Raw genomic sequence first — 24396 nt, forward strand, 5'->3', positions numbered from 1 at the left:
ACATTACAAGGATTACAAGGTGTCCCTCAGAAATCAGGTAACCTTAGCTGATTCCAAACTCTGCTGCTTGAGTCCTCACTAAGACCTAGAGAGTAGATCACATCTGTCCAGTTCTGAGGTCTGAGGCCTGTCACAGAATGGATTTTAAAATACTACTGCTGGTTTATAAAGCAGTGAATGGTTTGGGTCCAAAATGCATAACTGATTGTCTCATATAGTATGAACCATCCAGACCACTCTGGTTGTCTGGGACCGATCTGCAGTTCTATGCTCCAAATACCTGGGACAAACTCCCAGAAGAGTTAGGTTAAAGACCCACCTGTTTGCAGCTGCCTTTCATTAGATTACTTTAACAAATTACTTATTTGTATTACTTTATTACACAACACTGCACAGTTATATTTAAGCCTTCTGTTTTTGCTGTTTTATTTTTAACCTTGCTTTTATTTTAGATTGATTGTTTTTATAACTTTATAATGTCTTTGTTTTATTTCAATGCCTTTAAGATGGCTGATCATAAAATAACTTTCATGGCTTTCATACATGGGGTGTCCTTATTATACTTCCTACTTGGGAACTAGGATTTGAGTGTTTATTGGTTCAGCAGCAGAGTTCAAGCTGACTCACTTACATCTGCCGACAACCTGTTAGCTGCCTCCTCTAAGACTCAGTCTCCGGTAGAACTCTTTCCTCAGTAAGTCTCTCTCTTTGCGTATTCCCTGCAGCACTGTGCGATTCTCCTGAGCCCGTCGTACCAGGTATGGCAGCGTGTCGTCCACTGAGCCGTACGGCACTGACTTGTAAATAGCATAACCCTCTTTTGCTGGAGGAACCAGGAGAGAGACATGAAGCACAAATTGAAAAACGACTGTAAATATATTTGAGTTAGAGTGAATATAAATATAGGGAATGATTGTTATGTAATGTTTAGACATTGAGCCTCACAACAGATTTTTTTTTAAATACATAAATAAATAAAAGGAGGAATGCCAGTTGAGGTGCAACTTACCCAGTGTAAGGGAGACGTGATCACACATGCCCAACAGCTGGCCGAAACAAACTGAGCCCCCATCTTTGTCTATCTCCAACTCTTCCATCCTGACAATAACATATATAACATATTTGCAACATCAAAGGCAGCAGGCCCAGATTAAAAGATGTCACTAAGATTGAAAATATATATATATACAGTATATACAACATGTACATATTTTTAAATGTGCATTAACAAAGTTTTGTTTCCAGACTGACCGTTTGGCAGCTATTCTCACTGACTCCTCATTGTGAGTAGCCACTATGATCCTGTAGCGCTCAGGTTTCTGTGAAATTGCCTTCAACATCACATCCAGTGAGCCGTTATAGCTGCATTAATACAAACAGAGAGTGTTTCCATTATATGCAACAACTTTAATCCAACAACAAAACTAATATAGTGGTAGATTTGATCCACATAAAGGGCTTTAGGGTAAATCCAGTTTCGTTGGTAAGATTGACCTCAGAACTGTTTTCATTGTATCCCTGCATTTGTTGTTGTCTGGAATTAATTTGCCACGTTGGGATCAAAAAGCCCTGCCTACCTTCCACCCACCTGGCATTGGTGTCCTCCCATGACTGGTGGACGGGGTCATGACTACCCTCTTTCTCTGCCAGCTTCCTTTCTTTGTCCATGTAGGCACCACGCACCAGCTTCACTCCCAGACAGAAACCTTCCTCCTTGGACAGACGTAGAGCTTCCAGTACGAGAGACCGTGACTCCTGGAAGACACAGACACACAGGAGAGTTTTTCTCAAACTTCCCTTGAAGAAAATAACTTTTTGGTGTCATTTTGGTGGGATTTAATAAGTGTTACTTCTTCCCACTCCTTTTCGGACATGTTGCAGAATTCATATTAGTGATGAAACAGCTTTGTTTTTTGTTTTTTTTGTGATGTTTGCATTTTTCTTTTTTTGGGGTATGTCTTTTTGTTTATTTGTATTTATTTTATGACATGTCCGAAATAAACACTTTCAAATCAAAATCAAATCAAACATTTATTTTGGTATGGAGTGTAAAAACATTAGACTTTTTTTTCCTAATACTTACCTTTAGGTAACACTGATATGTGTTCCAAATCCAGACGCCATCTTTGTTAAACTTCTTCATCATGGCCATGGTGACAAGTGAGAGGGCGGGGTTCATGTAGGTGTACTCTGCATCGACAAGGACTCTGACTTTGTTCACACTTGCCTAATACAAAAAAAACATCAAATCTTTATAATAGTGATGATGAATGTTTTCCAGATACTTTGATTCGCTTCTATCATAAAATACCCATCATGCTTCACACCATTACCTCTGCTATTTGGTTCAGTCGTCGCAGGCTACAGAGGAAATGGGCAACTTCACTTTCATCTAAACCAGGAAATTTGATTGGCTGAAAGAGGGAGTTTGGGGACAGGTCAAAGGTCATTTAAAACAACCATCAACACTCAAAATGAATAAATGTTCTGTTTCATATCTTTAATCAAACTGTTGTTGTACCTCTCCATCCATGGCTCTAACAACCAGATTCAGGTCATACGGTTGTTGTGCGATGAGGGTTGTGAGTTTAACCTTGATGTAAACAACACAGAGTTATCAGTGCTAAGAAAGACAGAGCCGACACTGAATAAAAGGAGAGAGTTGACTCTGGGAAATGTTCCTTTGGGCCTTTAAGAACAGCCTGGAAAAACTGTTGACATGTCAAACACTAATGCATGTGCTCTTATCTTTTTTTTCCCATGTGCTTGAACTACTTTGAGCTACCTAAAACGTCACAGTCATTATGTAACCTCAAAACCCTGGTAATGTTACGAATGTTTCCCTATCTTGGAACATTTATACAATATCTAACTAAATGTCATGTGTGTCCAGAAGTATACTGTATGTAAAAGCCTCCTATCCAAGTTAATTTTTCACATTTCTTATGTAATGACATGTAATTTACAGCTTTTATGTCAGAGGAAGTGTAATTAAGGAGGGCAAGGAGAGTAAAATCCTACATCGCTCAACATTTCCTTCCAACAGTAACCACAAGAGCTGAAAAATAAAGCCATCACCAAAATTCAAAGAACTGCAATTCCACATGTGTTAACTTGAGGTAGGCTCCTAAAGTTAGTCTACCTGTATCAAGCCTTATATTAAAATATTAAACTTTAAAGCAGAGTTTAACACGGTTATGGTGTGATACACATTTCTCAACATGTAACAATTTCTCTGGTGTTTAAACTGAAAAAAGTCCAGTTTCAATTAAATTGAGATTTAAAGTAATGTATAATTAGGGGCATGGTAGCTTTGAGTGACAAGTGGGTGCTGCTAGCTGTTTGCTAGCTTTCAGCTGAGCTCTTTGTAAATGAGATACAATTTAATGTCTGTGTTGTACTTTTTATGAGTTGCATTTTGTTATTATTTTATTGTATTTATGTATTTATTGTACTATTATTATTATTATTATTATTTATTTATTTATTTATTATTTCTGTGTTTACATTCAAAGATCCTGGCTTGTTAGCTTCTGTGTTTGTTAAATATTGCTATAGAATCTCATCCTGTCAGAGAAACTATCTTTTAACTTTAATTAGGTTGCCTTTTTTTCGACACAGAAAAGATTTAATGTGTGAGTCTTAATCCTTGGGAAGAAGATCTGAAATGAATTGAATAATTAAAGGTTCATTTTTCATAAGAAAAGACCAGTTGTGATTCTTTTTCCGGTGGGACAGTAAGACTCTGCAAGTTACGGACTTCAGAGCAGCGAAGGATTCTGATTATTTAGAATAATCCCTCCTAATTTATATAAATAATAAGACCCAACACTATTTACTATGTACGTTAAGTTACATAAGTACACAGAGAGAGAGTAGACCAAACATAACTGGCTGCATATCAAATTTTAATGTTTGAAGTGTTTGCTGTGTGTTTTTGTTGATTGTTACTGTTCTGGTTTTTGTTTTTAACTCTGTAAAGCACTTTGAATTGCTCTTTGTATGAATGGTGCTTTATAAATAAACTTGCCTTGCCTTGCCTTGATCTAGCATTTAGCAAACCAATGGTTGATATATACATATATGGTGGCCTTACACACAACTCTGGGCTAAGCAGGGCCGTGATCTTCAGCTGCATCATGGGGTCTTTGCTCCAGGCGTTGGTGTGAGACATTCGCACACATTCCAGCATGGCCTTCATGTTGTCATCATATCTCTTCTCTCTGGTGAGGATAAGAACGCAGAATTAGACTTGAATGTCTTTCACTCGGAAACATGCAGGATAATATCACTGTAGAGTAGCATCATGCTAAAGGAGCTAACAACGGACATGAACGCCACATTGGAGGGATTTCACCTGCTGTGGGCGGACAGGACACAGGAGAGCAAGACTGAACACACTGGTGAAGGAGTTCCAGCTCAGTCCTGGACCCTGTGGAGGTGGTGGCTGACAGGAGAATTATGGCCAAGCTGTCCTCTCTGATGGACATTTCTTTTTTATATATATTCTTGTTAAATTCTTGTACTGTACACCTTTTTTTCTGCTGTAACTCCATGAATTTCCTTTCATTTTAAATCTTTGAATTCTCAGGTTCTGTTGGGTTTTTTTTTATTTCAATTTGAAATATCTTTTATCTTTTTTGCTTTGTCAGGTTGTCTGAGAGGTGCTCTTGTTTTGTGAAATATCCTTGGGCATTAACATGTTGTTCTTTTGCAAAGAGTATTTTAGAGTCTTCTTTTTTCAAACTTGGTGTGTTCTGCAGCTTGAAGCCAAAAAGTTTTTCCCATAAATGCATATTTTAAAGTAAAAGTCAAGATCTGACTTCAGACAAAATTATTAGAAGGGTTCTGAGCCATAACACTTTCTCACCCAGTGCTTTCCCCCAGATCCTCCTCGATGGGTACAGCTAGCATTGGCCTCTGTCCCAGCAGGCTCATCTTCTCCATGGACACTGAGATTTCACTCTCGTTCTCCCCGGCCACAAACTGGGCATACACACTGGGCCTCAGCAGCAGAGAGAACCCCCTCCTCCCCAGGATGGTGCGAGCCATCGTCATGAGCTGAAAAAAGAAAGGAAGACGGTAAACCAGACAGAAGAGTAATGAAGAAGAGTAAGACCTTGATTTTTCTTTTTATTCATTTGTTCACTTGTTATATTTTTCTTATTCACCTATACACTGAGCATGGAAAGATTCAATCTTACCTTCCCACAGTTGTTAACTAGCACTGGGATGGAGCACAGTTGGAAGACACCCAGGGCTCGAAGCAGCTCACCAAAACTCTTCACCTTGAAGGCTTTGGGATCTTCAAAGGCCAGAGTATCAGAGAGTTCAGGTTGTTTCACCACTACTGTTCTACAGGCCGCAGTGGTTGCCATCCTCAGCGGCAGAAGACGAGGGAGAGAGGGACGTAAACGAGAGCACAGCATCGTCTCTGGAAATATGTCTACTTAGCTTGCAGGTGGAGTCTCAATGTTTAGGAGTGCTTTTGTAAATAGTTACAAATGTAAAGCTATGATTCTCTCATGTCAGACTCTGTTGGTAGAGCAGAAAAAAGGTGTCAGTGGTGTTGATGCAGTGAAAAATGTATAATGGTTCTGGCTACAATTTTTCACCAGAAAGACCAGTTGCATAACCAAGAAGCTAGTTTCTTTTAAAAAGCAGAACTGGAGAAAACGTCCGTTTGTCAAATATTAAAAGTGTTATAGTCAAGCAGAGGTAGAGGTACGAATGCTGTACTGGAGTGTTTCCCTTTTCTGTTATTTCACTTCTACTCCACAACCATGTAGAGACAATGATTTCTCTAAGACCAACATATTTATTTAAAGATTCATATTTATTAATACAAAAAATCAACTAGTATTTCGACACACTTATTTATGTGTCTTTGAATAAAAGCATCAGCTTAATGAATGTAATAATGTAAACACAAATACAAACCAATCTGCTTATTTAATAAACAAGCAGTTATTACTTAAGGTAATTAACCCTCTTGTTATGTTGTGGGTCAAATTGACCCTTTTTAAAGTCTATTTTAGGCAATATATGCCTTCCAAACCAGCTAAAGGCAGCATAACAATCTGGGCAGCATGTGAAAGAAGAGGTGTCGTATTAATTTATCAACATCACTTCATAAAAAATAAGTCAATTTAAAAAGTAAAATAAAATAAACAAAAATCTTTGTCATAAAAAACTATTGTATTTATATTTAGGGCTTTCCAATGTACATTTAAAAAAGTTTTAACATTAATTTCAATAATAAACGAGTGAGTTATCCTCATTGAACCACGGTCTGTGAGAATTAATGAATACCAGTGGACTAAATCTGGATTTAAATGGTTAGTAATGGAGTTCAAAATTAAATTTAAAAAAATGTTTGTTGGGATTTTTTGGGTTCTGACAATTTTGGATAATTGAATATGCCCCGGGTAGAATTGACCCAGGAACATTAGTGCTTTTCCAGAGAAACGAACACAACAGGAGGGTTAATATGACTAGTCATACATCTGATTAGCACATTAAGAATATTCTGAAAGTAATGCTTTCATACATTCAATTTGGGTCGTTTGCGGTTGCTTGCAATGAAACTCTATGAACTCAGACCCTCTTTAACAGGGCTCTCAGATTTGCACAAGGAAAAATCATCAAAGTGGCAACAACTGTAGTCATCATACAATACAACACTTAAATACAGGAACAAAAGCTGTACCTTTTTAGAATTAAAGATCTGTTCTCCAAACACTTGAGTTTGGAGAATTTCAATTAGGTTTGTGAAGCTTCTCCAAAAGTAACAAGGGTGTATAAAACTGGAGTTCAAATATTGAAAAAAAGCCAAGGAAAAAATCTTACCTGCCTCTCTAAAAGTTACATTCAGAAAACACTCAGATGATGGGAAAGCTGAGCAGGTGCAACTCAAGTTTACAAGAGAACAAGTGAAATTCATCCTTTTGACTCACTCACTTGTTAATAAGTGACTACTTTGAATTCTGGGTAAACACCAAGTTGACCCTTAGCATCAGTCTACAAGTGTCGTCTCGGTTTGACACCAACCAAAAGATAACATCGTCATGTATTAAAGCACTTATCCTGTTTGTTGGGCTTTTTACCGTTTTTTGCCAGAGGAATCACTTTGACTGTAAATAATATTTCAAGTCCCAAGTTGGGGATGGTAGTCAAAAGTGGTCAATGACATTTAAAAGTATTAAAACCCATGTTTAATTATTGCTACAGGAATTTTCCTAGTTTGAGCTGGTTGTGACTCATTGGGGATGTTGTAATGACAAATATTAAAGTTTTTTGGCAAGCTTTTGTTTTTGAACATACAAACACCATTTCATCATCAATCGCCCCCATTATTTGTTTGGTTTGTCTGGTGGTATGTGCTTCTTTGCAGCTCATCTAAATATTGCACATAAAACCTAGGAATAATAGTGTCCCATATACCTTTGTTCAATTAATTTGATACAACAAGTATTAGTAACATGCTCAAAATAATATTTCTGTAATTTATTTGAGCAGAAAAAAAACCTGTTGCCTTATTCTGTCAATTAGAGTAATGTTTATTCAGGATGAATCAACTCTGTTAAATGAACAAATCAATAAAGTGACTTGAATAAAACCTGCTGTGACTCGTAATGTGTCTCTTTAAAGAGGTCAGTTATATACAGAGGGAGGTTCAGTTCAAACATAGTTTCCCCAAAAAGACCAAGCAAAGCAACAAGAAAGGAAAATGATTAACTGCTGCCCGCCGTCAACCTGTTATGTATGACTACATGCAGGAAACTCAAATCTTTGCTACACTGGCACTGATGACAAGCCAGGCGTGAAAATACAAATAGCTGTTTCCAGAGTTGACCAATACTGCCATTTGTACACTCAACTATTTGGGGGCTTTAAAGATATTCAAGGAATTGGGGAGATTAAAAAAAGGAAGGCCAGGGTATTAAGCTATGTTAAGACGATGCTCAATCTTAAAGATTATTTTTTGTTTGCAGAAACGAAAAGATAGCGCAACATATAGGAGGTAGGGTGATTATCTTAAAAAGTTAGGCAACTAAATATGCATCCCCTACATATTGAGACCATTCCTGAGAAAAGTTAGAATTTTTTTACATTGCCTCAACCACTGTCTTATCAAGAGTTATAACCAAGCGGCAACCTCCGGTCTAAAGAATATGAGTCCAATGCGGAAGTGCTAAAAACTGCAGTTCATTGAGGATCTGCTTGATGCTGGCTCCAGAAGTACCGGAAACCACATACACACCAATTAAAAAAAGCCGATCTTTACGGCAGAAATAAACATGAATAGTTTTCTGAATAGTTTATTTCTTGATCTGCTCAAACTGTACGGGGGGTGAATTTTTTTCTAACGCGGCAATTTTGAAGATATTGAGATTACGAGTCTGCCATTGAGAGGCACAGCTGACTTGATTGACAGGCGGGAACACTGTAGCTGTTGGCGAGGAGGCTTAAAGCCTGCATCTTTAGGTTACACTCACTTGACAGTGTCGTATCTTGACCGCCGGTGATGTGTAGATGCAGAAGGAATCTTCGTGACACTGGCTTGCTTGCATAGTAATACGTTTATCACAAGAAAACAATACCATCGAACAAGCACCCGGAATGCTTGGGAGAACAGCTCTGCAAATATGCTGACTCCCAGAAGGCTGTTGACCAAGACCCTTTATAGGTCTGAGAGCCAGTGTCATAGCCTACTACAGAGAATAAACTTATCTTAACATGTAGTTATTTATTGTACTCTCCTTGGCTCTGCTGGCCTAAGAGTCACAAATCTTGTCCATGCAAGTCACTAAACAGGAAGGGGGTCTCAATCTAAATTTCCTTGAGAGTCTGGAACAACATAGGTTTCTCCTTGACTTGTTTTACGTCAATCACCTATTTCCTATCAGATACTTTAACAGCAGCAATATGGCTGCCGCTGACGATTGGCCTCAAAACAGCATTTCAGAAACAGATGGGTGACGTCACGGATACTACGTCCATATTTGATACAGTCTATGGCTATAACAGTAGTTTACCTACCCTTTCACTAGAAACTAGAGCTAGCAGCCAATTAGCTTAGTTAGCATCAAGACTCTTCACACAGCAAGCTTGACTTTAGCATTTAGCATCGCAGTGTAACACCTCCTATGTCATTTATAATCCCTTGCAGCTAAAACAGCAGTACAAAAATATAAGATTGCTGCCAGGAAAGTAACTACAGCTGTTTTTTGATTGTGGGAACAGAACATATTGAAGCAGTTGCATACAACTACTTGGGTATAACCAGAAATGCTGCTAGCTGGGACACACAAGTCTGTTGTGTTAAGGACTGTCTGTAGAGCAATAATGTCTCACTTGTGACTATGTTGCTAGCTGCCCGCTTCATACCTTACCCTATGCAACAGTCGCAGGTAGCAAAATTTATGGATTGCTGTACCTAGGGTTGCCAACTTTCTCACTACTAGATAACGGACAGGTGCACGGTGCAATGGTGGTGTGAGCATGATGTGTGAATTCAGCGTATATTCATATTCTGATTCAACTGGAAATGTAGAAAGTGTGTATTTTCCCTTTAATCTTGACTGTATCATTATGTAACCTCATATGAATAAACCTCAAAGAAACCACAGTTTGGCTCTTTACATCAAAAAACAGGCAAAAGAAAAATTTAATGCAAAAGAGGAGCATGACTCAACAAATTTTATTTTTTCCATGGATACTTTTTGCTGCTCTTGACTGACTCATGCAGTCTTTTGTCCTTTTGCACAGCCAGAGAAGTCCTTACATGACAAGTCACATTTTACAGATATTTGAAGTTCATTTTTGATCAGCTATGTGCTGCATCTGTTTCTTCAGTCTGACCATTTAATGACCATCAGAGAGAAAATCCTCTCCACACTTTTTTGCAGGACTTGGCACATTTGGGCTGTATACAACTGGGCCTGTGATTGGATGACAGGCAGTGTGATTGGCACATGATCTGCCACTGCCATTTTATCTGATCTAGGATCTGTAGAGTGCAGTCTACTGTATTTACAAGAGTTAATAGTCAATATACGGGACAATTGAGGTCCTGTATGAAACAAACCAATTTAGTCCAATATACCGGATGTCCCAGCTAATATGGGACAGTTGGCAAAGCTAATTGTACCTTATCTCCATTAAAAACTATGAAAAAGTCTTCCATAGCCTTTATTTGTCACAAATGCTGTGGTAAGAGATAAAGAGGTACAGGTCAAGGAATGTTGAATTTTTATAGACAGAGCTTGGCTAGCTTTAGCTAAGCGAACCATGCAGTGAATAGGCTTTTAAATTAGAATAGAAGAATATATGTAGTGTCCATCTTCTCATTAACTCTTAGCTAGATGTGAATTAGCCAAAATGTAATTTTTTTTCTACATCATTACATTTGGTGGTGATTTAATTGAAGCACAAAGATGCTAGCAAACACAGAGAGCTCCACGCCTGTTGCACACAGTTAGCACGTTGGATTTTCCAGTTTAAAAAGAACATGAAATCACAAATGACAAGAGAACATGATTTTGGTTTATTTTTTGTTTTTACACTGGAATGGACATCTGAAAAAAAAACTCCACAGCTATTAACAGATTGTTATTCACGTCAGCCAGTCAGCTGAATTGTTGGAAAGACATGCACACACAAACACACACATTGGCAGTACACTTGGCTACTGGAACTAATGCTACACATCAGTAATGAAAAAATCCTAAAAGCGCTATTAAACTAAAACATTTTTTCCTCATTAAAGTCCTCATTCATTTTAGAAGACAGGTCTTGTGCTCATGTCCAGGTATGCCCCCTGGGGATGGGTGTGGCCATGCTGGTGTTGTCTGTACAGATGCCTAAATGGAATGGAGAGGGATGAGTGAGGGTCCTGACAAAGTCGAAGAGGGTATGATGGAAAGGCAGAGTAAAGGGCTTGGGGAGGGTTGGAGGGGGGAAGGCTGGAATGATGTGATGGATCCAGCTGAGGGAGAAGGGACGGGTGGTGCAGTACCATATCAGGGCGGTAGGGGGCAGGATTAAATTGAGGGATGGCACCTATTTCAAGAGGAGGATATGAGCTAGTGGAGGAGCAAGGAGGAGGATTGTGATAGTTTTGAGGATGGCCTGAGGGAGCAGAGGCTGCAGACTGTTGGAAAGAAGAAGGAACAGCAAAGCAGGAGGAGGGTTGGAATGATGGGTGAGGAAGGGAGGATGTTGGGTGAGTGAAAGAGGTGGGAGGGTATGTGGGAGCAAGGGAGGGAGCTTGGTTTGGGAGGTGCAGGGCAGGGTGAGCAGAGCCGGGGGTTACATTTTGAAATGAAAGATTCTGCATGTGTGGAGGGACAGAGGGCAGGGCGAAAGATGTGGGGGCGCCATGAGAGGGAAAGGAGCATGGCAGAGTGGGAGGATATGTGTGGTTTTGGTTTGAGAGAGGCGGAGCAGTAAGTGGAGCAGTTTCAGGATTTGCAGGGAGGATACTTGGATAGATGAATGCTGCTGAGCTTTGATCACTGGGTGAATTATTTGGATGACTTGGTATCTGCTCTTGCAGTCCTGACGGGGCAGAAAAAGTGATGTCTGTTGGTGTGTGTGGGCTGATTGTCTCTGGGATGGTGTGATAGGTGTTGGCAGGAGAGGAGGAGGACAGGAGTGGCTGTGGAGAGGACGAATTAGATGGAGGTGGTGTGGGGAAGGTGAAAGAGGTCTGCTGCATTAATGGAGTAGTGGTGGAAGAGGAGGAGGAGAGAATGGGGGAGGAAGAGGAGGAAAGCATGGAGGGATAATCAATCAGAGGAATGGGTGGATGAGGATCTGATGTGTTTGAAGAGTCAGACACTGGGAGGGAGGAGAAGGAGGAGGATGGCGGGGGAAGAGGAGTAGAGGCAAAAGATGTGGAGTTATCTTCAGCTGCTGGGAAAGTAGAGGTATATGCCGGTTCACCCAAAGTGTCTGATCTGTGGAGGGGAAAAACAAAGATATATATTAGTGATCTCAATCAAAATATTAACCGTTGATAATATAAAATTCTTCTCAATTTGAGCACCCACCTTTCAATCATCCTATTTGCTATCTCATTTCCTGCTGCGTCCTGTATCCCGTTAGCCATGGAGAGACCGATATCTGTCATCTGGGATGCCATGAACGCCTGCCCGAGGTCTAGTGACTGCTGAGGGACTAGGTCCTCCTGATATGTGGCCTCTGATCTGAACCCACAGGAAGAATCAGGTAGGTGGGGCAGAGAGGCCAGAGCCAGAGCCTGCAGGTCTGCGCCAGAGGAGGCGGTTGTGGCAGTTATGGCCTGTGGCAGAAGCTCAGTGGAGTTGCATGGATCACAGTTCACTGAAAGAGAAGAGAAGTAAAGAGATATTTTAAGATAAGGAGAAGTAGGAGAAGTATTTGTTATGTAAAAATAAAAGACCAAATTAAAGTTTTTTTATGTGACTCACCGATATCCAAGGTTTCTGACACGTCTGATATTTTGCGCTTCTGTCTTGCATCTCTTTGTCTGCAAGAAGAAAAAAAAACATGTTACTCTTGATCCTCCAAACACGCAACTGTCTGAGTTGAGTTGCATTTGTATGTGGGTGATTCTGCATGCATTCATTAGGTATTACTTTTTGCTGTTCATGCCTTCATCTCGAAAGCCTTTAGCAAATGGGTTAGAGTTGATTTTCAGCTCGGTGATCTGAAAATGAACAACAATTTTATGGTTCATTCTTTAAGTACAACAACTGGGAGTCATTTTTGCATAGTACCATTAGCCTCTCTATTTATATATGAGTGCACCTTTTACTACCTTATTATTCTGGTAGGCTGTGACTGTGATAAACTGGGTCTCAGGGAAAATGAAGGAGTGTTGCCCTCCACCCCACCTCAGCACATCTCTAGCTTCAATGACATGAATTCTGGGCTGGTAGCGATGCAGAGAGTGTAGGATAATCTAGAAATGAAATGAAAGACTTTGAATCAGAATGCACCAAAATAAAAGGAATACAAAAAAAAGTTAACATTTTTGTTATTTTGTGGCTGTGTCAGAGAGTTTGCAGTCCTTACATGTCCCTGTGTGTCCAGTGTGTTGTTGGTTAGCTTGGCATAGTGAAAGGAGATTGTGCGGCCCTGCCAGTGAGCACCTGATGCAGGGGAGTCCGGGTGGATGAAAACCCGGTCTGGTAGCCTCGCCTCTGCCCCGCCCACAGCCTGCCAGCCGCCTCCTTGGAAACGATAGCGGGAGTTGTCTGCAGGGATGATGTCCAGGAGGAGGATGTATCGTAGAGACGGGTTCAGGCCTGAGAGTTTTAACCTCAAACCAGGGAACATCCGTCTGAAGGAAAGATGAAGAATTCACTTAGTTTTCCTTAATCTGTGCACTTTTTAGTAGGTTTTTCATCCCACTATAACTACACTTTACATCCTTATAAAGCACAAAGAAAAGTGGCTACAATAAAGACAGAGCGGGGTCAAAGGTCATTGCACTTTTCTCTTACCGGCCCTTTTTTGTGATTATCATCTCCGTGCCGACTGAGCTGAACTGTTTCCATAGAGACGCATTCTCCAGCTCCATCTTCACCTCTTCTTTTGGGGCATTAGTGGCCTGCTCGTTGGGTCCAGGGGGAGGGGGCAATAGTCGAGGGGGCAGGGACTTGGCTGCCACGTCACACGCCGCAGGAAACAATGGCATATGGGCTGGAGGCTGCAGGTCTGAGCAACAGAAAAATACAGGATTAGATGGTTGAACTGAAGCAGAAAAGGAGTATCTTTTAACTGCAACTCAAGTTGTTGTACAAATCAAATAACCTATCAATGCTATGTTGTCTAAAATAACTGATTCTGCTGCTAACAATTGAGCATAAGAAGCCAAAATGAAATATGAAAAGCTCTTTAAGGGAGTGTTAACAATGGATGCAAGTATTTAAAAACTGCAACACTGACATTTAGATGAACATCTAAATTTCTTCAAAAACCTTTCTCCATTAATATCATCTCTTACACACACACAGGCGCACACACACTGCCTCTCACCTCTGTAATAGCAGTCTCCAATTCTTTGAGGACCCAGACTCAAGCTGGGGTACATCTCCACACTAAGCATTTTCCTTGTTCTCGTTTGTCTCTTCACTCGTCCTCTTCACCTGCTTCAAACTATCACTTCACTCTTCAGCTCCGCTCAGCATCTTTGTCTCTGTTCCCCTGCACAGAATCACCACTCTTCTGCTGTGTTGGAGACCTCTTCTAAAAAATGTGTAGCTCTTTCTTGTCTCTTAAGTCTGCCCCGATCCTTGCACTGCCCTTTGCTTCAAATGCTCACAGCACTGACTGGCTCTGTTATATAGGTGTGTGGAGCTTCACACTTGAGGCCAAATGGCTCCTGTCTCCCAAAACTGAGCCCCCCATCTTCCCTTCTGTCCTCATTCCACAAACACAAACACTCAGATTCTAAGTGAATTCAACAAGTCTGGGGTTAGCTTTAGTGAGTCAGCATAAAAAAGTTAGATGATTTGGGTTCTTCAGTGTCAGTAGAGGTAGAATAGATGCCTTTACTCTACTCTATTCTACTTACTTAGTATTCTGAATTTATGGAGCTTTTGCTTTATTTTTTTTACTCCATTTCAGAAACATTTTTACAACAATTATTTTGCAGCTTTACTCACAAAACTATATACAGGCTTAATAAGTATGTACGGAAAAGTACAACATTTTGCTGTTAGTGGGGCTAAGATTTAAACAAAGAGTTCAGAACGGTACAAGAATACTTTGATTATATTTTTTGAAGTATTTCTTTACTTGAAACTTACTGATTTTAATGTATGGACTAGTTCATGAAAAAATCTGATGAAGAGTTCTAATAAATCTAAAATGACACAATGATCTGAGTTTTATTCGTTAGTACGACGTGCAGATGCACAGTGTCTGCATGTGTGTGTTTCTGATGTAAGTGAATGTCACGTTCCATATTCAAGTGAATAACTCTGCTACCCCTTTAACACACACATAGAAATGTAGTGCTTTACTGTCAGCTCCCCTGTGGCTGTTTGACGACTTGATGACATGTTTCTTCCTCCCAGCAGTCTGCCTGTTAGGGTTCTCAGCAGGGAGTCGGCCTTAAATGAAGGTGGAGGAGGAAGACAGTTTGGTCCAAAGCTGCAATTTGGCCAGGACAAAAAATAGGAGCGTCTAGAGGTTTAGAAGTGAATTCAGATATCAGTATTACAGTTGGTTGTGTGCAGCAATGATAGAAGAGAAGTGAGACTGTTTTTTTTATGTAGTTTAATTGATTGAATGAATCCAAATCCTGCTGCCTTGTGACAGAAGTTTGGTGATCAGACAGGATTTTGAGTTAAAATACAATAAAATCCTGAATGTAGACTACACAGACAAACCTCTGCTGGGATTACAAATAGTCAGTTGGTCAGCATGAGCTCTGATCAACATTCAAATGCAAATTTTCTTCTTTATTTTTCCGTTCTTAATTTTGGGTTAGCTTCTTACATTTTTTTATTTTTCTCCCTTATTTCAGATGACGTACACATTATGCACTTGTTGCTTCTTGACCTCTCTTGAAACATCTCCCATGTTTTTCATATACTATATGATCTGTTCTGCTTTCCGTCCCTAGAGTCAGAACAAAACATGGTGAAGCAGCGTTTAGTCATTATGCACCGCATATCTGGAACACACTGCCTGAAAGCTGCAGGTCCGCTCCAACTCTCACCTCTTCTAAATCAAAGATTAAGACCTTCTTATTTGCCACTGCCTTCCTATCTTGGCTTATTTTAACTCACTTTAAATGCAAATTGTAATGTACTTTTAATATATTTCTAATTTTCCTTTTCTTTTCTGTTTTATTATATTTGTCATTTTAATTGTGCTCTTTTATTCTTGTCTGAATGTTACCAATGCTTTTAATGTTTTAATGTAAAGCACATTGAGTTGCCCTCGTATGAAATGCGCTATACAAGTAAAGTTGCCTTTCCTTGCCTTACTGGCCTCTATGCAGCAGTATGTGTGTGCAAATTTTAAAAATATTAACACCACATTGTGAGCACACACAATGGAAAGGAGTTGCAAAGAAAATTTCAGTTTTAAAAGCAAAACTACTTGCAGAGGGGCAGTACATGCAGAAACGTGTTCTTGTATTGGTGGTGAATTAACATTCACTGTATTAACAAATGATTATAACCATTTAAGTAGCATTTTTTAGAGTTTCAGCTGAACATGGTAAACCTGACAAATTATTTTAGAAGTTACCGCAATACCATTTTATTGTGTCTTATAAATCATCTGTGTATTATTTATAAAAAGGCATACATAAAAAGTATTTTTCTCTGAAAATGTAGTGGATAGGTAGAGAACAGTAGCTCAGATGTAACCCCACCTGCTTAAGTTTGTGTGTTTCCATGACTAGGTATGATAAATAACTCTTATTAGAGAAAAATATGAGATGACTTAAGAGAATACTGGTGTCAGTTAACTTTCTGTTTTTGTCAAAAAATGTTCCGTTCTGCTGTTCTTGCTTAAACTTGGATTCCTTGAAATGATAAGAAAATAATCCTCCTATGAGCATAATCTGATACTTTTTTTAGGGCTTGTAGACAAACCAGCAGATGATCGTCATTACATCACGAGTTGAAAGTTGAAATCAAAAGAGGGGATGAACTATTTTAGAAATTCAACCTGAGGATTAACAAGAATAAAGTTGCTTTCTTTATCAACATGCTCAAAATGTTCCAGCCAAAACAAGGTCTGACAGCTGGAGACTCTTTACAAGCATATATGTTGTTCTAGTTGTTGTTTTCCTCTTCCATTTGTGTGTGTGTGTGTGTGTTGTGTGTGTTGTGAGAGGGATAAAAGCGAGCGTAGATTGAGAGGAAGCAGAGGTGTTAACGGCATGCTGAGAAAGAGGTCATTACCTTGATGGGGGCAGCGAGATGTGTGTGACATCTCTTAATGTTTTTACAAGGGGGACAGGTGTGTCGCATCAGACTCTGTTACAGCCTGTGATGAGGATTGTTATTAGTTGTGTTGTGTTTTTGTTTTTGTTTGCTGGAGCAGGGGACGGGTAATGTGTGCTGTTTAAAGAGCACTAAGTATTAGCATAGGCCTGCTCTTTGGCATGCATGTGCTAAGTGGTTTGATATTCGCTCTTGTTTTCTCACGGAGGTCTAAAGGACAGGAAATTTAAAAACACTTGATTTAATACTTAAAACTAGAACAGTTCATTGTTTTCTCACATTGTTGCTGATGTTCTGACTGTTAGAAATTGTATGGAAAAACAAAATATGGTCTGACTTTTAATCTCTTAAGGATTACAGATTTGCTTTTGCTCACAGACTGTTCCCTTTGGGGAACATTTCTGCACACTGAAAATCAAAAAGAGCACTCGATGTCTCTCATTATTAGTTAAAATACTCTGTGTCGTGCATACACAAACCCTCTGCATGCAGAACACAAACAAACAGATTACATTCTTAATCTTTGACTCTGACATGAGAATACTTTAGCTGATCCGACACGCCAAGTCAAATGTTTTGGATGACCCTGACAGAAATAGATGATAAAAAGTACAATGTGATCTAGGAGAGCACTGTATGTCAATACCCCAAATAATAAAGTGCTGTGCTGCTGTTTTGTGGTCACTGCATAGCCTAGAAAATAAGGTTCCCTATGTAATCATCTGGTACATTATTTCCTGTCTCACAATAACACAAAGCAGACACTGTCTCAGTATGTTGTCAGTTTAATTCAATCCATTTAAAGCAGTGAACGTTCCTCCACAGCCCCTTTCACCCCACATGCACGACACTCCTGAAAATTTCTAGACATCATCAGGGTTGGCTGCATGTGTGATCCCAAACAGACGAAGTTCTCTCGAAATTGTATCAGTTTTTCCCCTGCCAGCCTCACAGTAAAGTCTGCACACCAGTGAAAGTTCAGGTTGAGCAGAGCGGGTGGGGTGATAACGTTGTTGAAATCAAGCAAAGTTTTGCCTCTTCTACTTTTTAAAGTAAACTTGCTTCAGTTACCAGTATATTGTTTTCCATTGTTGTGTGTGTCCAGAAATGATCCCTCCTCTTCTTCTTCTTCTACTGCATGCACTACACAGCCCCCCTCACCTTAACCAGACTGACTCTTTTGAGTTGTGAGAGTGCATCTGACACAGAAAATCTCCTGCTGTAAGGTGCAGGTGTGAACAGCCAGATCCTAATAATATCCCGGGCCTTAAAGTCCTGAAACTACCTTGAAAAATTCAGGGCTACATGTGTGAAAAGGGCTCAACAGACAAACTAGTACAACATCATTCAGACCACCTCCAGAGGGTCTCGGTCAGCCTTGGACACTGCCACCGTCACACCCTCATGGAGACGCACAGACAGCCTCTCCTTGAACACCACCAGATATCCCCGCTCGCTGTTACTATGGTCGCTGAGGATGACACTTGTTCCCTTCGCCACAGCGTCCAGCACTTCATGATGGGACATCTCACCTAAACAGAGGTCAAAATAATTTCAACTTAAGGTTCAACAAGCGCAAGAAAATAGAATGAAACATAAGAGTGTTTACCTGTGATGTAAAGGTCTGCTTTGACTCCGTTCAGCACTGAAGCTCCAGACCCAGCACACACAGCCGCAGAACGCACAGATGACTCTGAAAATACAGGAACAATACTTACTCAAGGCTGTAACTAACATTTCTTACCTTATTCTGTTAAAGTACTAATTCTTCTGATTATTTAGTATGTCATGTGTCAATTTCCCTGCGCCTTAAGTAACACCTTAAAACTGCTTATTTTGTCCATGAGCAGTCATAACCACAAACTCCTTGGTTATTCTTTTGTAATCTTAAATATATTACATTGACATATAACAGATACAACAGTGACATTAACCAATAATTTCTTGCCTTTGTGATTTTATTTTTGCCTTTTTGCACAGCCAGCTATCAAGAAATACAATTTGTGTAGACAACTATGTGTCTACAAATTGTAGATAATGTACGCCACTTGTTAAATTGTATGCTGCTTGCATGAGAGTTCATTACCAAGCGTCTGCCCCCACCCCAGGGCTAAGCGGAGGTGACTGAGACCCAAGTGGGACTTCATTTTCTGGATGGCTGTTGACATCGAAACGGGCTGATCCAAAACGCTCATTCGCCCTTGGCCGTGGCCTGGAAGAGGAGGCTGTAGGGGGAGAAAGATGGGAAGTTATCAGTTTATATCAGGGGTTCCCAAAGTGTGGGTTGGGAACCCCTGGGGGGTCGCGAGATACAAATTGGGGATTGTGAGATGTCTTCGAGAATGTTTTTTTCTTTTAACATTAATCTAAAATAGTACATTTTACCCATTATAGTAAAAAATATCTACAAAAAGTGTAGCTGAACTTGAAATAAAACCTTGAAAATGGAAAATGTAATGAGTTTTCTGCCTTTCTTTTTGCCAGAAGACTGCTAAGTTTAAGGTTAGTGGACCAAAATTACCCACAGTTGGTTATCAAAAGCATCAGTAGCAGTAGGTTTATTCATAACAGTACAGGAAACACAGCCACATATAGTTAAGCTAACTTTCTACAGACCAGCTAAATGAAGCCACGTTAAATCACTTTGAGGGTCAGTGGGGGTCACAAGTCTTTGGCGCCTATATTTTGGGGGTCGCAGGCTGGAAAGTTTGGGACCCCCTGGTTTATATATCTCTAACCATCTTTGACTTCTGTTTGTGAGATTTAAATAATAATTTTTTAAGAAAACCAACACAACTAAAATCCTTAATTATGATTGGCTATTTGCCTTATCAGAGGCGGGACTAAGTTTTAACTGTGTTGTAAGCAAGCGGGAACCTCCGGTCTCAAACTATGAAGCTCATGCGGAAGTGTTATAAACTGCATCTCATCGAGAATCTGCTTGAGGCTGGCTGCAGAAACACCGGAAACCACATAGACACCAATTCAAAAAAGACGATCTTCACAGCATTAATAAACATGTTTACAGCCTGGTTCAAAAAACGGCTTGGCTCTACATAGCTAATCTCTCTATCGGCACACACTGTACGGGGGGAATTCTTTCTAACGCAACGGTTCAGAAGATATTAAGATTACGGGTTTTTGCCCAAATAAGGACATGACTGACTTGACTCCCGGACGGGAACACATAACTGTTGGCTAGGAGGCTCAAACTCTGTCCCTTATGTCACACTTTGCCTGGTTGAGTTCTGCATTTCCAATATGGCTTCCGCCATTGATTGGCTTCAAAACAGCGCTCAGGAACAGATGGGTGACGTCACGGATACTATGTCCATTATTTATACAGTCTATGGTTGTAAGAGGCCGCCACCCCTGCATAAGTCGGTGCCCTGATTGGGTCCCTGTACATACCTAGAATAACACAAATGGTCTCACATTTTTCAATTCTTAAAAATCAGTAAACATCTCAACAACAAAGCATTTTCCTAATATTTCAAGGTTCTCAATTTGACATAGAGGTGTTTGTGTTTCACCTTCTCCAACTTTGAGATGCAGAGGGACAGGCTTGGACTGTTGTGTCGTAACAGAGTCTGAACACTGGGGGTCAGCGCTGAGTCACAGCAGGTTACACTGACATGGATCCCACTGCCCTCTGGCCTGTCATTGAAGCAAATAAACAATTATTCACTTACGCATAACACATAATTGAGGACAACAACAAGTTCTACATTACCACTGTCTGTTTCATTTTACTGAAAGGTTGTTTCTATTCTGTTCAAAATGTTCTCAAAGTCAACATTCAGATTTGCAACCCTTCTAAAAACTGGTAATCAATCAGAGTCTGTGATTTTAAACCTTCACTTTGTCACAGCTGCACCACCAGGTTGTGGTAATTAAGCTCTATGTTTGTCAGGCATTTGCTTGAAAGCTTTGATATCAAAAGGTGTGAAAGTTCACACCCAGAGTGAATTGTATTCTCCAGCTGAGAGTGGCTTAAAAGCCTCCATAAAGAACATTGACGTTGGGAATACAGAAGTATACACCATTTTCTTTGTTGGTTAAATTGATGCTCAAATTTTGTACAACAGTTTTTAAAGCTTTCATTACATTACCGGACTAAAATCTAACTGTGTTGGATTATCTGTGGCTATTTGGGGTGCTTAAAAGTTGATTTCCTGCTTTGCTGAAATGAAAGACATCATTGAGCAGGACGTTTGTAGGAACACTTGTTTGTTTCAAAAACTGTCTGCAGTTATGAGTTAAATGTACTTTTTGTTATTTCATTGACAAGCGGTATAAAGAACAGGACCTGTTGACTGCATGCTGAAGCGTTGTTCCACTGTCACATGCCTTCAGTTCCTCAGTGATATTCTTTACTTCCTCTGCACTTTTTACCATGAACTCCAGTTTGTGACTGTGGGAGGCCCCGCCTAGGGCCTGACTCAGCACTGAAACCTGTCCGCTACCTAAGACACAGCAGAGATGGGAAAAAAGCACATTCAAGTTGGTCAAGAAAGAGGAGCTGTGGGTCAGTGTCACGTGCCATAACATTTTCATCTAACCCTTCTTGAAATATGCAGGCACTGTAAACATGTGTGACACATTTTCCACTCAGACTGACGTCTTACCGAGCCCTCCAACCAGCCAGTCATTCACGCCTCCTTTAACACTGTCCCATGATGTATGAGGGGAGAAGATGGCTATCCCCGCCTCCACAGCTCGGATGGCTAACCGCTGCTTCCAGTCTTTCTGGGCCAGACGCTTGACTGGCCGAAACAACGGAGGGTGATATGAGATAATGAGGTCACAGCTCATGGCCTCTGCCTCCTCCATGACAGCATCTGTGAGGTCATTTGTTAGCAGGATAGTTTTTACAGGTCGAGGTTTGCTAGGCTCTACAAGCAGGCCTACATTGTCCCAGGACTCAGCCAGAGACAGAGGAGCGAGCTGCTCCATCACCTGCAGAACTTCTTTTAACTCCATCACACCTGAACTGTGAGCAGAGTGAGAGAGGCAGCGGACGAAGGAGGAGCAGACAGATGAGTGTAGGCAGGCTGAGATTGGCTTGGTTTGCAAGAAGCTGTGACTCTGGGTCACTGAGGGGACAGACAAAGGGATGGATAGAGCTGTGGATGTAGAGGAGGAGGCGAAAGCAGCCTGGTGGATCCTGCTTCCTCTGGTACAAAGCCTTTTAAATGTGAGGGGAAAAAATGTCCGAGAAAGGTTTCTGCATGCAGTCAACATCAGTGGGGCCCTGCGTGGACACAAGAAAAGAACACCAGTGAATTCTTATCTTTAAAGTGGCACACAATAGATAACCCTTACTATGACAGCCTTGTTTTGAAGACATGCAACTATCAGATTTCTCTAACATCAGTACAACAAGTGCAGATTAAGTCTGTAAGTCTGTCCCTTTTTACCAACCATTAAATGGTATTTGTATGTGTTATTATTTGTATTACTTGGATTTCAGGATGTTTGTTTGGACAAAGCAAACAATCCAACAACATTTATTGCATGACTTCTCTATTATAACATGGTTTCTTTAAATTTGACAACAATATATCAATCAAAAAAAGAGCAATATATTCCCTGTGGAGGGTCGCTACACTTCCTCCTAAAAAGACAACCTTATTGAAGCAAACCAACCAATCAGAGGACGACTTCTGCCTGCGCATACAAAGAGATCTTCAAGACGGTCTAGTAACTCTATTCGGTTCAATCTGATAAATTTCACAAAACGAGACTCCTTGACATCACTCAAAAAAATGGGCAGACAATCTCTTCAACTGAATGCAAATACACGTGTAACAAAAAAAGCAACAGATGTAAACTTGGACTTTTCAAATATTGCCAAATACCTTCCACAGCGATACACAATCAAGATTTATTTATCAGTATATATTCGAATAATCTGTTTTATAAGAGAAATGTGTTGTAAAATTATTTGAAGCCTCCTAATCTGAGATGGTCATATATGGCTGTGACAGGCAGTGGAGGCATGCTGCTAACAACAGAAAAGGCTAGTTAGCTATTGACATTTAGCAACAGACATTAAATACATAAAACGACGCTGCAACTCCTAAAAACGCAACATCAGCTTGAATATGAGTGAGTTGTTCGCACTTTCGCTTGCCTTTTACTTCGGACAGACTTCTAGGGGTCTGTTGTTGCTGAACACATTTCTCCTGCAGAGTTTGCGTTGCACCGGGGAAGCTGCAGAATGTCCCTCTCCGGCTTCCGTTTCAGATGCAGCGCTTTGATTGGTTAGTGGTTGAAACCGGTTGACACGTCATCAGGAGCACATTTTTGTATGACACATTATGAGAGGTTTTATTATACTTACAGTATTTCTCATTTGCTAAAACACATTTCTTGACATCCACCACGCTTTACTCAACACTATAAGCACAAAAAACAATTTTACAACTACATTCATCAAACCTCTGACTCTTCCTGCAAAACCAAACAAGGTTGTCAGATCAAACCCCAAGTCAATCAAAATTAAAGGTGACATATCATGCAAAATCGACTTTCTAATGGTTCTCTACCTGAAATATGTGTCCCTGACAGGTCAACAAACCCCCCCGAAAATGAAAAAAATCCATTCTGCCCCTGTTCTGATTTCTCCACCTTTCTGTAAATGTGTGCTGAAACAAGCTGTTTCAGTTTTCAGTGTTTTTCTTACGTCACAACGCCATCCGGTCTGTAACGAAAGTCAGAGCTCGGAGCTTGTTTAGCCCATAGACTGTATAAAATACAACTCAACTCCTCCTCCGTTTTCATTACCTGCACACGTGTGCTAACAAGGAGCTTAGGAGGGAGGCATGCTAGTTGTAGGCTGTCTTAATAACCGCAAAGGTCGGTTTTACTCCCCACGTCTGCAGATTTGAAGATCTAGTGGATGTTTTTTATTTATCATTGATAAGTGCTAGCGCTAGTTAGCATAGCCACATAGCTACATGTTCGTAGCTGTGTACCAAGACACACGTCGACATACTGACAAATAAAACAACAAGAAACACAAAATCTGTGACCAATCGTTCAGAAAGGTCCTGCTGCAGGCGCCTCTCCGTCAGGATCAGATTCTGGATCAGATTCAGAGGGTTGAAGTAACGCGGGTCTGTGAGCAGCTGTGTATATTCAGCCAACATGTAAACATTAGATCAACGTGCTGGACGGCCGAGGCCACATCCACTTCCTGAGGGGGCGTGGTCAGAGAGAAAACAGACCGTTCGGAGCAGGGCTGAAAAAGAGAGTTTTTCAGGCATGCCAAAATCTGATTTCAAAGTGTTTTTTTTTTAGTATAAACTTTAAAGACATGTTTTGGGGACCTCTTAGAACAATATATTTTGATGAAAAAGAGCGTAATATGTCACCTTTAAAAACAATACTGAGCAGTCATTACACACTACATCAAACATCTGAAAAACACAAT

At 40.3% G+C, this 24396-nt stretch overlaps 3 protein-coding genes across 4 annotated transcripts; all 3 read right to left on the reverse strand.

Moving 5' to 3' along the window:
- Positions 1–276: 276 nt before the first annotated feature.
- On the reverse strand, positions 277–5448 carry prodh2 (proline dehydrogenase 2). Its single transcript, XM_034707893.1, has 10 exons — positions 5205–5448; positions 4871–5061; positions 4097–4223; positions 2522–2593; positions 2334–2414; positions 2084–2227; positions 1589–1755; positions 1252–1362; positions 1010–1098; positions 277–823 (listed from the first exon to the last, which is right to left on the reverse strand). Exons 1-10 carry the CDS (start codon positions 5427–5429, stop codon positions 648–650), a joined length of 1383 nt encoding a protein of 460 aa, XP_034563784.1. The 5' UTR covers positions 5430–5448; the 3' UTR covers positions 277–647.
- Positions 5449–10526: 5078 nt separating this feature from the next.
- On the reverse strand, positions 10527–13603 carry tbx6 (T-box transcription factor 6). The gene is made up of 7 exons (XM_034707867.1): positions 13494–13603; positions 13063–13330; positions 12806–12949; positions 12624–12694; positions 12456–12514; positions 12057–12348; positions 10527–11963 (listed from the first exon to the last, which is right to left on the reverse strand). The coding sequence occupies exons 1-7, from the start codon at positions 13568–13570 to the stop codon at positions 10784–10786; spliced, it is 2091 nt and encodes a 696-aa protein (XP_034563758.1). The 5' UTR covers positions 13571–13603; the 3' UTR covers positions 10527–10783.
- A 4122-nt stretch (positions 13604–17725) lies between these two features.
- nif3l1 (NIF3 NGG1 interacting factor 3-like 1 (S. cerevisiae)) lies at positions 17726–23222 on the reverse strand. Of its 2 annotated transcripts, none has more exons than XM_034707896.1 (7): positions 23095–23222; positions 21587–22212; positions 21268–21424; positions 20492–20615; positions 19045–19183; positions 18568–18651; positions 17726–18490 (listed from the first exon to the last, which is right to left on the reverse strand). In XM_034707896.1, exons 2-7 carry the CDS (start codon positions 22200–22202, stop codon positions 18306–18308), a joined length of 1305 nt encoding a protein of 434 aa, XP_034563787.1. In that variant the 5' UTR covers positions 22203–22212; positions 23095–23222; the 3' UTR covers positions 17726–18305. The 2 variants fall into 2 exon arrangements, with proteins under 2 accessions (XP_034563787.1, XP_034563788.1); XM_034707897.1 differs by having other exon boundaries at positions 23085–23213.
- Positions 23223–24396: the final 1174 nt, after the last annotated feature.

Source organism: Notolabrus celidotus, chromosome 18, assembly GCF_009762535.1.
Source record: "Notolabrus celidotus isolate fNotCel1 chromosome 18, fNotCel1.pri, whole genome shotgun sequence".
NCBI classification, from domain to species: domain Eukaryota; kingdom Metazoa; phylum Chordata; class Actinopteri; order Labriformes; family Labridae; genus Notolabrus; species Notolabrus celidotus.